The 12,868-nt window shown below is 38.8% G+C and overlaps 2 protein-coding genes across 2 annotated transcripts in view; one reads left to right on the top strand and one right to left on the bottom strand.

Annotated features, from left to right (window-relative positions):
• LOC139944742 (telomerase reverse transcriptase-like) overlaps positions 1-12,868 on the top strand; it is a 39,926-nt gene that overhangs the window by 24,750 nt on the left and 2,308 nt on the right. The window contains exons 15-25 of the mRNA XM_071941803.1: positions 119-298; positions 924-998; positions 7,010-7,135; positions 7,802-7,886; positions 8,446-8,544; positions 9,094-9,174; positions 9,477-9,549; positions 9,940-9,982; positions 10,410-10,536; positions 11,341-11,410; positions 11,820-11,925. Coding sequence (XP_071797904.1) covers positions 119-298; positions 924-998; positions 7,010-7,135; positions 7,802-7,886; positions 8,446-8,544; positions 9,094-9,174; positions 9,477-9,549; positions 9,940-9,982; positions 10,410-10,536; positions 11,341-11,410; positions 11,820-11,925 — 1,065 coding nt within the window. The remainder of the gene's footprint in view (positions 1-118; positions 299-923; positions 999-7,009; positions 7,136-7,801; positions 7,887-8,445; positions 8,545-9,093; positions 9,175-9,476; positions 9,550-9,939; positions 9,983-10,409; positions 10,537-11,340; positions 11,411-11,819; positions 11,926-12,868) is intronic.
• Positions 771-3,460, bottom strand: LOC139944743 (E3 ubiquitin-protein ligase TRIM32-like). The gene is made up of 2 exons (XM_071941804.1): positions 3,114-3,460; positions 771-2,679 (listed from the first exon to the last, which is right to left on the bottom strand). Exon 2 carries the CDS (start codon positions 2,650-2,652, stop codon positions 1,765-1,767), a length of 888 nt encoding a protein of 295 aa, XP_071797905.1. The 5' UTR covers positions 2,653-2,679; positions 3,114-3,460; the 3' UTR covers positions 771-1,764.

The following is a 12,868-nucleotide window of genomic DNA, read 5'->3' as shown; positions in this document are numbered from 1 at the left end:
TTACTGATTTGTTATTTACAACTATGCTACAATTTAGCAAGGGACCCTGGCTAAATTTGTCTCATGTGAAAGGGGCTTAAGTCTCATTATGTTCTCCACATTGTCCTCCGCCCCATAGCATGACAGATACTGGTTTGTTATTTACAACTACGCTACGGTGGCCAACTATAGAGGACAACCAAGAAAGAGATTTCACAGGAATGCCTTCTTGATGACGCAGTTTGTTGACCCCTTGTCGTTACTACTGTTGCAGATGGCCAAAGAGGAACGCTTGAAGAACACGATCTTTGTTAATCGGGTAATTCATTTTTCAATCTTAGTGTTTTTATTTTTAAGGTATTGATTGATATTTAAAGTAATACAAAAGGAAAGATGTGTGTTAGCACTGTTTACTCGGTACTTTTCTCGAGTCCTGTGAAAACATATCACAGGCATGTTACTCGGGTGGGATTCTAACCCACGACCCTTGCCATTTTAGAGCAGTGTCTTACCAACTAGACTACCGAGGTTGCCCGGTAGCTAGAGGCAGTTCCTATCATGTTTAATCCAGTCTTTACTGTGTAGTATTCCTCTGTTAATATAAAGTTTTATTTTTCATTTTGCAAGTTCAATTATATTGGTTTCAACTCGACGTTTCGATCAGTATGCTCTGATCGTCTTCTGAAGACGATCAGAGCATACTGATCGAATGATCGTCTTCTGAAGACGATCAGAGCATACTGATCGAAACGTTGAGTTGAAACCAACGGTTCTTTTCAGAACAACCCCAACTCATTAGAGACAGTCATTACACGGTGTTACCGCAAACCTTTCTATATCGTATTTCCACCATGCAAAGTTTCAAATCCTACTTAAGTTCAATCATTGTAGTGTTCATTCTGTAGTCTCGTTCTGGTGAACCATAATTGACTTTAATTCTGCAGGTGACCAGTTTTCGTACAACTGCAGAGACCTTATTGAACACAATGTCGCAGCATGTTGAATGGAACATAGTCAAGGTATGTTGCTCATGTCACAAAAGTAACATTGTTACTTAAATCTTTGAACCAAAAATACCCAGCTCTTTTAACTTTATCAAAATTCTGTATTAGAAAAAATTATTTTTCTCTCTTAACTGTATCTTGCTGATTTGGGTTGCCTTTAATTAGTACATCCGAAACTCAGTAGTATTTAATAATAATAGTAATAATAATTATAATAACAATAATAATAATACGTATACAAAGTTCTTATAAAGCGCACATATCCTAGACACTAGATCAAGGAACTGAACAAACAGAGAATTAACAATAAACAAATTTATGAGCTCTGAACAGTTCAGTCTCCAACAGTTTTTGGAATTTCATGATTGAGTCAGACTAGCAGATTTCTGGAGGGAGTTTGTTCCATAGGTGGGGATCGCTATATTCAAAGGCACCCTGACCAACCAGTTTCTTACAGATGGTGGGAGTAAGTGTTGTTGTGTCACACAGTTTATGGAGCCGACTGTCGCGATGATAAATGGAGAGAAGATTGTTGAGATAGACAGGTGCTGAGGAGTGAAGGCATTTCCAGACAAAGAGCATTATTTTGAACTTGATTCTGTCAGGAACCGGAAGGCAATGGAGTTGTTGAAGGATGGGTGAGATGTGTTAGAATTTGCTACATCCAGTTATTAAGCAGGCTGCGTTGTTTTGGATTTGTTGTAGTTTGGCAATCTGACAACCTGTAGCTACAGATGGCTTTGCAGTAGTCAATGTTTCAGAGTGATATTCGGGGGTCATATCACATATAGCAAAATAGTTTCACTGAGAGACCATCAGCCACCACGAGGTCACCAGAAGGTGTGAAAGCAATTCCAAAAGGGTTTTTCAGTCCGCTGATGACCCGACCTTTGTACTTCCCCTCGGGGTCAAAGTGGTGAATCTCGCCTTGGTCCATCTTGGCGCCGGTCTGTGCGGAGATGTAGATGTCTCCGTTGCTGTCGCAGCACACACCACACGGCTGGATTGGCTTATTGTGTTCATCCACTGTATTCACAGTGAATAACGCATTACCGTGATCGTCAATAGACAGTAGTTTCCTTGCGTGGAAATCGGTGTACAGAAAATTCTGTTTGCTACCGACAGTGAGGTAGTCCCCGATCATTTTAGCGATGATGCTTACGATGTGTGCGCCGTCAGGGTCAAAGAGGTGTATCACCCCATTGACCTCGTCTCCAACAGCTATACGACCTTTGACATCATCAACTGTAATGCATGTTGGGATAGCATACGATGTTTTCATCAGGCTAGTCGTAAACTCACGTATGAACTCGCCGCTCCGACTGAAGATCTTGATCGTTTGGTTTTCCAGGATAAGTATTTGGTCTTCCTTGTTGACCGTAACTCCTGTGAGGTCACCAGTGTCAGATTGGTTCTTTGCCGACTTGACCTCATGAAGTTGACCCTCGGCGTTTAGAGTGACCAACACGCTACGACCGTTGTCTGCAATGATGATGTCACCATCTGAGAAGACGGATATCTCAGTGCAATATCCGACCAGGTTCTTCATTGGATCAACCCCTCGAGTAATCTCTGTCTTCAAACTCCATTTCTTTGACGACCCCTGACCCTCCAGTTGGCCTTTGTTGACCTCCTGACCCGTATACGTCTCTGTGCCTTTGTTCTCCATTTTGAACTGAAACTTCAGATCAGTGTTCTAAATTAGAGTTGAAACAAATGAAGAATAATTAACAAAAGAGCGGCAGAGTTTATGAAAAATAATCAAAAGGTATTACAGTGTCTTAAAACCATAAATTGTGAATTGTCATCAACCCAAAAATGTAATTAAATCTCATGTATTTGGGGCACAATCGTAGCAAATAAATGTTTTTGTAGAAAAAAAACACCAGATAACTTTACTAATTCCATATCGTACTTCTTCAGAAGAAATAGAATAAATAAATAAATATTTTCGTACAAAAAAAACCCAAACAGAATAAGTACTTCAACCTAACACTTCAGCAAAAATGTAGCAAATAAATATTTTGGGGGAAGAAAAAACCCCAAAACTAAATAGTCAGTATGAATTTTCAGCAGAAATGTTACAAATATTAATTTATTTATACAAAAGCATCTATACTAAATACTTACATTTCACACTTTTCCAGAAAACAAAACAATGTTCTCTCGTAGCCTTGGTCCAGCTAGCTTATCAGAACTCTGTCCAAGTTTTCAAGCTGGCTAGTTCAGCATTGTAAAGCATCACTACTCACAGTGAAATATGGACTAGTGAATGGACAAGTTAACTGGTTGTCTGATTATTCTCTGAAAGACTTAGGCGAAACATTAAACAAGTACTTGAAATTCTTACACTTCCTGATGACGAAACAGAACTAAAGAGAAGACTTACATACATTGTTGAGTATAAGTCCCCAATGTGCGGTAATACTCCAAAGGGGATTTCTGCACAGTATAGGAAGATGAGGATTTTCATGAAAAAGAACAGGAACTGGAAAATGGATCCTACAGCAGTTTGAAATATCCAGTGTTATGTTATCAATAATCAGATAGCTTGTGGTGTTGTGGTAAGGAAGTGATGGTGTAATCAAGCTGCTATCATGCTTACTATACTTCCTCTTTGGCGGAGGACGTTGTGTTTTCTTGGTGTCAATTATTTGAGGAAGTCCAGATCCTAACACAAATTTACGATTTGTTTCTATGTATTAAAGGCAGTGGACACTATTGGTAATTACTTAAAATAATTATCAGCATAAAACCTTTCTTGGTGACGAGTAATGGGGAGAGGTTGATGGTATAAAACATTGTGAGAAACGGCTCCCTCTGAAGTGACGTAGTTTTCAAGAAAGAAGCAATTTTCCACGAATTTGTTTTTGAGACCTCAAGTTTAGAATTTGAGGTCTCGAAATCAAGCATCTGAAAGCACACAAATTCGTGTGACAAGGGTGTTTTGTTCTTTCATAGTTATCTCGCAACTCCGGCGACCATCAAGCTAAAATTTTCACAGGTTTGTTATTTTATGCATATGTTGAGATACACTAAGTGAGAAGACTGGTCTTTGACAATTACCAATAGTGTCCATTGTCTTTAAAAATGCTCTGCTGTGTATGAACGGGGTTTGGATTTGGGATGGGTGACATTCCAATATATCTACTTGAGAAGAAAACATTAACGTGAATGCTATTTAAACTTGTTTATGATGTGTGTCACACCATGGGTCGGATTTCCCAGGGTGTGGACCTTACAGTGAAGTTGGTTTTGCAGAGGACAAAATATCACACAGATACCATGAGACTCCAAAATTGCTTGATACTATAACATCCTATAAATATCTGATAACTTTCCGTATGGCGCCATCACTTTTTCACTAATTTTTACAAAAAGGGATATCATAATAATTGAGGTAAATTAGAAACATTTCATATCAAATGAAAAATTGGTGGTGCCATACGAAAACTTTTCCTAAATATCCTTTAATTCCAAAATCCAATTAATGATACACTTCTACTATTTGGTTTGACCTAATAAACCCTTAAATACATCAAAATAAATTCCCACCTCCACATGTTGGGCCCCTTATTTCCTGAGCTGTACTTGTCACAACAAACATCTTGGTATTAATTTTTTTAATTTTGGTTTTAACCCATACACCGATGTGTGTTAGCACTGTATACTCAGTACTTTCCCCGAGTCCTACAACAAATATCACAGGCATATTACTTGGGTGGGATTCAAACCCACCCTTGCAATTCTAGAGCAGTGTCTTACCAACTAGACTATCGAGGTTGCCCGGCAGCTAGAGGCAGTTTGAATCCTATGTTTTGGCAGTGGGTACCGCAGTGATATAAGAGATGTTAATTTTGCATCGGGATAAAGAATATTGATTTTGTTTTTTTACCCATACACCGATGTGTGTTAGCACTGTATACTCAGTACTTTCGCGAGTCCTGTGAAAAAATATCACAGGCATGTTACTCGGGTGGGATTCGAACCCATGACCCTTGCAATTCTAGAGCAGTGTCTTAACAACTAAACTATCGAGGTTGCACGGTAGCTAGAGGCAGTTCGAATCCTATGTTTTGGCAGCGGGTACCGCAACGATATAAGAGATGTACCGAGTATACCGGTGTATGGGTAAAAACCAAAATTAATATTCTTTATCGCTGATGCAAATTTAACATCTCTTATAAAACATCTTGGTGTTCCTCCAAATTCCTCCAAGTTCCCACAGAACTACACTGGTGCTTAGTTGAATCTGATAACTTTGCGTATGGCGCCACAGTTCGTACACTTTTTCATTCATTCTTACAAAAAGGGATATCTCATTGAGGTAAATTAGATACATATTATTTCATATCCAATGAAAAAGTAGTGGCGCCATACGGAAATTTTTCCACTGAATCAGCTGGCTGAAGCAAGGAAGAGGAGTTGCCGCCTTTACCCACACTGGGTGATGTCAACAAGGGACAATGTCCACTCAGGACATCTTGGGGGAGAATTAACGATGGGGCAGTTCCTCAACAGGAAAGCGCTTGCCAAGATAGTGCCACCATGGAGGTAGAAACATGGTGCCACACAGGCTTGATTCGGAAAAGTTTCGTGTGGCGCTACCACTTTTTCATTCGGTATGAAATAATATAGTATCAAATTTACCTCAATGAGATACCCCTTTTTGAAAAAATTAGTGAAAAAGTGGTGGCGCCATACGGAAAGTTATCCCTTGCTTCCTCCACTCCAGTTCCAGTCGGCTCTTAGCTTCACTTGGCCCTGACCGAGGAACCTCTTTTACAATTAAACAAAATATATTTTCAACACCCTTGTCACACTAAAAATAAGGCTTGCCAGAATTTCACAGAAATAAAATAGCAGGTACATGACGTGTTAGTTGCCCTATAATATCCAGGCAAAAGCTTTTTCCACAAAACCCCATGCTGGAAAATTACAACTGAAATTCCCTCCCCTTTTTCCTGTGATACAAAAATGTAAATGCTACATAAATCTCTTTGACAAACTATGTACAGAAAATGAGATAAATAAATGCAACTTACAGTACTCCAACTGGCTTTTTATCCCTTTGAAGATGGGCTATACACAAGGCATTGCACACTGCCTCAATCATAACTGCTCTCAGCAATCTCCAAACAGCACGTTCTCCCACCCAAAGTCTGTCTGGGTGTGGCTCCTCCTGCAGTGCTGTATGCATATATCTTTCTACACACATACTTGTGCCCACACAAAGTCGCCCATGCATGCTTGCTCACATGCACAGAGCACAGAGCAAACATACATGTAAGCATATGCATAATCTTTGAATACATTTCAATACTTGCAAACTTCTCGGCAAACTTTTTGGGAGTGGGCTATTCCACTGGGGCACAATACTCAAATAAATGAAGAAATTAAATTAAATTATGTAAAGAATACAGTCACCTCTTGACGGTATGTTTGTTTATCATTTAATTCTAATGTTGATAGTTTTACACCTCTGAATTCTGCGTTATTATCAATCATAATGAAGGGAATTTCATGTACTTCTAAAATGACAAATAAGTAATTGAGTAATTTTTACTAACAAAAAACTTACAATATAAAGCCAAATTCTCTTTCTCTCTCTTTGTTTTTGTTCAATGAAATTGGGCACAGATTAGAAGCAGATTTGATAATTGTTCATGGATTAATTAATATATAGTTAACGCTACTCGGCTCGAGACGTTGTGACCGTGGGTTTTGTCAATGGTGTTTGAAGCTTTGGATGGTGTGACGAATAAGAAGTAACTATAAATACTAAATCGTAAACTTACGGGTACATCCATGTATAATATATCTTTTGAGGGAGTGTTGGCTCTGAAAAGAGCTGATGTGGTCTCATTGTTCGAACAGAATACTCTGCTCGTCTTCAGGAGAATGCTAGAAATTGTGGTTTTGTCAATGTTAGAAATTGTGCTTGCTTAGAACTATGTAAATACCCGTCTGCTTCTAGCCTCTGAAATGTCTTCCATTGAACTGACTGTTTTTCCTCTTTGATGCAGTTTGCCGGATCTCACTTCTTGAAAAAGAAGGGCATCCCCCAAGGATCCATCATTTCATCTTTCCTCTGTAACTATTTCTACGCTGCCATGGAAAAAGAACACTTGCCCTACTATGGGAAAGATGAGGTCAGTATGCCTACCCCAAAAGCTCACGATGGTGCTGAGTCACTCTGTGGACATTCCTTTGTTCTGTACGCTTAAGGAAAATCAGTATGTAACACTGTAAATAACACTTTGTGAACGTGTTGTAAGTCCACATAGTGTTTTAAGTCCCTACATGATGTGGACATCTTTTGTTTTCAAACCCACTCTTATGTTGTGTTAAAACATTCCAAGCACCCTTTCTTTCATATATTTATTAAAACTAACTGTGAGAAGTATATTTTGTTGTAAATAAATACCATTACAATTCTTTTTTGGATTTATACCTTTTAAAAGGATTCTGTTTGAAATATCCTGCTTGAAAATGTTTTTAAAAGTCAATTCAAGTGGAAAAAAAAGAATTAAATGTTAATTTGAGAAAAATCGTAGTAGTAGCCAACATCCGTCAACTGACATTGGACTTTGCCTGGGGGTTTATCAGAATAGAGCTGTTCAAAAACAATATATAAAAGTCAAGAATGTTAAATTTGAAGAAAAAAAAGCATGAAGAAATTGAATAATTTTTGTAGTGTTTTGTATTTGATTTGATTCGATTTTATTTGACTTGATTTGATTTTTTTTGTTTTGATTTGGTTGATTTTAATTGATTTGAATTAATTTGATATGATTGGATTTGATTTCTTTGATTAGCTCTTGATGCGTCTCTTGGATGATTTCCTCTTTGTGACTCCTCATCTTGAGAATGCCCAGAGATTTCTAACCCTGCTTCTTAACGGTACGTCACAATGTTTATCATCTCGTTTTAGTGGTCTCCTTACAGAGGGCAGTGGCCTTATAATAGGGCTAATTACGAATGACTTGTAATCTACACCCTGTGAACCAAATGAATAGAGTCTATGCCTGAGTGTAGGTTTAAGTTTGATTTTAATAAAATGATAACAAACGGCACTACTCTGGATGAAAAATTAATATTTTACAGTAAAAAAAAATATATTTCACACAAAAGATCATCACAATGAAGTAAAGCGATGTCAGATAAGGTACATACAATAGGTGCACTGTTAAATGAGACGCACTGATATTTTAATATTGTACAGAGGAAATTATGGTATATCACGCCATTGCGGCACGACTTTAAACTTGCACCACTATGTAAGCTAAGGTCTTAGGATGTGATCACCAAAATGGCTGCTTCAAAAGTATGTGTGCGATCTGTGACATAGATCCGCAAGAATGTACACAAGATGGATGCCCAGACCCCCCCCCCCCCTCCCACTCTGGATCTGCTCCTGATGATGGCTCTAATTAAATGTTGTTTATTCGCTTTTTTCAAGGCCTGCCGAGTTATGGTTGCCATACCAACACAGCAAAGACGCTGACCAACTTTCCTTTTGTTCATGACGGGAAAGAAGTGAAGAGATTGGAACCATCAGGTAAGGATCAATCAAGAGATTTTAGCTAGATTTACTTCATGTTTTAGGTAATATTACAAAATTGGTTCATCAGAGTTTCAGTTTGTTTCCTGGGCCCAATTTCATAGAGCTGCTTAGCTACAATGGAAGTTTTTATGTAACACACTCATGCTGAAATATTCAGTGAACATCAGTGTCAGGCTTCAGAAACATCTTTCAATTCGCAACCTACGTTCTTCTTCACGCAACCTTCTCTTGGAGCATTGGACAAAAAGTAAAGCAGGAGACTGAGCAGAAGAGCAGAAGAGCCTTCTCCAATGCATGCCTGACATTGTCAGCACTGGACATTGTGGAACTCAATACAAGACGGCTGCAAAAAAAACAATTCAAGAAACTGCTGAAGACCCACTTGTTTCGTCGACGGTGATTTTTTATTTTTGGGACACCTTTGATTTAGATTTTTAAATCTGTGTTGGACATATCCTAGTGCTTTGCAGCCTCTGGAACAGGCGCTCTATAAATGCCAGCTAATTATTCAAAGTTTGTTGTGTGGTTGTTTCTGTTGTTCAGAACTGTTTCCTTGGTGTGGACTTCTCATCAACACGGAGACTCTTGGAGTGGCGAATGACTACACAAGATACAAGGACGTCAGTAAGTGATTATATCGTGTCTCAATGCATCAAAAATCAACCAACAAATTCAATAAATCAATAATTTAATTGATCAATCAGTTAACCAATCAATAGTCCATAAATTAATCAATCAATCAATCAATTACCAAAACCAGCACTTTGTCCAAAATCATCAGGATTTATCTGGCAAATTGGTCCTGTTTCATAAGTCATGGAGGTGCAGGTGTTTTACTTGTTGCATTGTAGGTGTTATATTTTGGGAGGGCTTAATTGTTGTATGTTTATTCTGTTTTCTATTTTTCGTAATTTGTTTGTCTCTAGGTATCAGCCATACCATGATAGTGAACTTCACAGATAAGGATGTCCTTCCCAAAGTCAAGACCAAAGTACTGCAGTAAGTATCAAATTATTGCCGCCAATGCAAAATGACAACTTGAATTTCCTCTTACGTCACCCTGTATGTATTTAAAGTGAAAGCAAGTGGTTCTAACCGCTAAAGTGCAGTAGTATTCTGCATTTGAACATCGCTGGAAATTGTGTCTGATTGCGGCTTCTAGTTGTAAACCGTTCAGCACTCTTTAAAGCAAGTGATTCCTTTCGCCATAAGCAAAGAATTTTGCTTTTGAACATTGCCGTTAAATTGTGCGTGATTGCAGCTTCGAGTTGTAAACCATTCATGTTTTTTTTCAAAACCTTCATTCATAGATTATAGAGAATATTTACATGATGTTACTTTGTCGTGCTCTCATTTTCATTTTTCTGTGATTTTGTATTTATTTTTCAGATTGCTGAGGTCAAAGTGCAATAAATTCTTCCTTGATCCAGAGGTAAACAAAATTGTAGAATTTTTAAAGGTTTTTCTTGTGTCAGTTTCTTTTTGTATGTCACCATAAAAGTTGGTAGACAAATTTGCTCACTGTTCTGTTATAACAGTAAGCAATTTTTCCATAGAGCTCTAAACTATGAAATTGGCCCATTGCAATGGTGCCTTTTACTTATGGATGTTCTACTCTATTTCTTATAACACATAGTCAGGCCTGACTTCACAGAGGCAACGGAGGCGATTGCCTCCGTTGCCCATTGCCATTGCCTTGGTGCCCTTGAAATGCTCCAGTAGAAATTTACAATTTCCTCATAGGGTGCCCTTTGCCAAGGAGAAAATGCCTTGGTGCCCTTGCCCTTTCAAAAACGAAGCATACAGCCCTGCATAGTATATGAATTTTTTATCCTGATGATTTTGTGTTTCTATTTTAGATCAACTTCCCCGAGATCATCAAGAGGAATTGTTACGAGTTCTTCCTGATCTCTGCGTTTCGGTTACACAGTCAGCTTAAGGTGCTTCAGTTCAAGGAGGCAGACAAGGCTGCCAGTAAGCTCATGGGTAAGACTCTTGACTTGAAAATTGTAGTCTTTCCAAAAATCATCTATATTTATTAGACAAGAGTGCAGAATTTTATGCTGTATTGTTCATCTTCTTGATGAAGGGTTGGGATCTTTCCCACCGTAGATCTGTAGCCAGCCTCCGTCTTTTCTCAAGATATTTTTATGGTAAATGTGGCACCAGTGTGTCTGAACTGGTTCCTCCTATCAGGCCGTGTGAGCATGAAACAAGACTTTCTGCTCCTTCTCATCTCCATACACTTCTTTCTTTGCAGTAAAGTAAAAAAAAAAAAAAAACGTTTTACATCTCTTTGGAACTCCTTGCCTGGTGTGTTACCCCTCCTACATCCAAATCAACTGTCACAAGGGGCACGTTGCAACCTGCTTCTGAGGCTGGAACAGGGTTACCCCTTCACAGTCTGTGAGGATGTAGGCATGGATACAATGTCCTTTTCAACACCTTCCGTGCATTAAAATTCTTCTCACCTTTACACATCGCTTCTGTAATCAACATCCATAAGCCATCTCGCCCAGGTCTCCAGTCTTCAAGTTATCTTTCTCTAGCAGTTCCGAAATCAATACGATGATGGGGTGATTGAGCATTTACTTCCAACGCTCCTCCCTTGTGGAACAAACTTTCTAACTCATTGAAGACAATATGAGAATATTGTTAATTTCAAGACCAAACTGAAATCATACCTTGTGACACACCATTTAAAATTAATGTTTGTTCTTGTCAGTGCCTTGAGATGGGTATGTTTTATGGGTTAAAAACATCTTCAATATAATTGTTATTTCTATCCAGATATACTCTTTCGGCTGACAGATCAACTTCCTCACATGGGATGCACTCTCAAGAAGCAACAAGTAAAGTGGTGAGCTGCCTAAAGTGTTTTCTGAAAATCACGTTTAGAAATTATTTTTAAACTGTATTCAGACGTTTTCTTGCACTGTGTTTAAAAACCAGCTCAATGTACTTTATTAGTGCCCTGGTCGTTGGGCCAATAACATTCCTCTAATCTTAAAGCTCCCTGGGGAGTATACAGCCCTACCTTTCAAACACCATATCAACCTGTATCCTCACAGGTACCCATTTATACCCCTGGCTGAATAGAAGCAATTATAGTATAAAGCATCTTGCTGAAGGACACAGGTGTCACGACCAGGATTCTAACCCACGCTCGGATGACTTACACCACCAGATGTTTAATTTGATGCTCTTAACCACTCGACCACGACACCGTTCATGAACTAACATCATAATATTTTCATTGATACATGTAGGTTGTGCATGAAAGCGTTTGAGACCAAGCTTCAACGTCATCACAGCAGATACAGAATTCTACTCAGGCGTATCAAGAAAACAAAGAAGAGAGCTGCCAACTGCCTGGTAAGATACATGTGTAATTGTTACTTCTCTGCGAGGGACCTTGTCAAAATTAGTTCAGAACCACCAGTGGTTAAGTACCATTGATTCTCCATTTTGAAATTGGGCGTCAGAGAAAAATTGTCACTTACACATGTAACTGATTTGGGCTAGCGGCCTAAATCAACTGCCACCAGGGGCATGTTGCCACCTACTACTCCTGGGGCTAAAACAGGGTTACCCCCTTCACAGTCTGCAAGCATGGATACTAGTATTCACTAGGAGCCTGGCTGGTAGAGCAGAATGCACTACCCACCCGTCTTTTTCTGAAATTATTATGATTTAGTCCTTTTCTCAAGGGCACAAGTATCATGACCGGGGAATCGAACCCACACTATGCTGCTGACAACACTCGAGCCTGGGTCTGGTAAACTAGGCTGCTCAGCCACGACAAGCCACAAGTCTTAGCTCTACAATACAATACAATACAATAATCTTTATTAGATCCCAAAAAGGGTAATTCAAATGCTCGCATACAGTAAAAACATTGACACATTAAAAACATTACAAAACAGACAATGGCTATATACAATTACAAGAAAAAACACTAAAAAGCGATAAGGAAAATACCGGAGACTGGGCGATAAATTTATAATAAACTTTTAAAATTGAGAAGAAAACTACTGGAGCCTGGGCAATAATTTATAATTAATGTTTAAAATTGAGATTGTGGTGTGTTATTGCATGAGGGATAAAGGAGGATGGGTAGCGGTTTGTCGCAGAATATGGCACTCGCATACGACCAGACCTAGGGATCAACTGGCTGGCAAGCGCATCATGAAGCGGATGGTTAGCATCATTCAGCAGCATTGTTAGCTTGCCAGCCAGCAGATCCCCATATGCTGTGTCAACAAGCGACCGCAACTCCCCAAGAATCCTTCCTGCTGCTTTTCTCAATTCTATTTAT

Source organism: Asterias amurensis, chromosome 12, assembly GCF_032118995.1.
Source record: "Asterias amurensis chromosome 12, ASM3211899v1".
Taxonomy (NCBI): domain Eukaryota; kingdom Metazoa; phylum Echinodermata; class Asteroidea; order Forcipulatida; family Asteriidae; genus Asterias; species Asterias amurensis.
The sequence above is the reverse complement of the archived record's forward strand: the minus strand, read 5'-3'. Positions and strand labels throughout refer to the sequence as shown.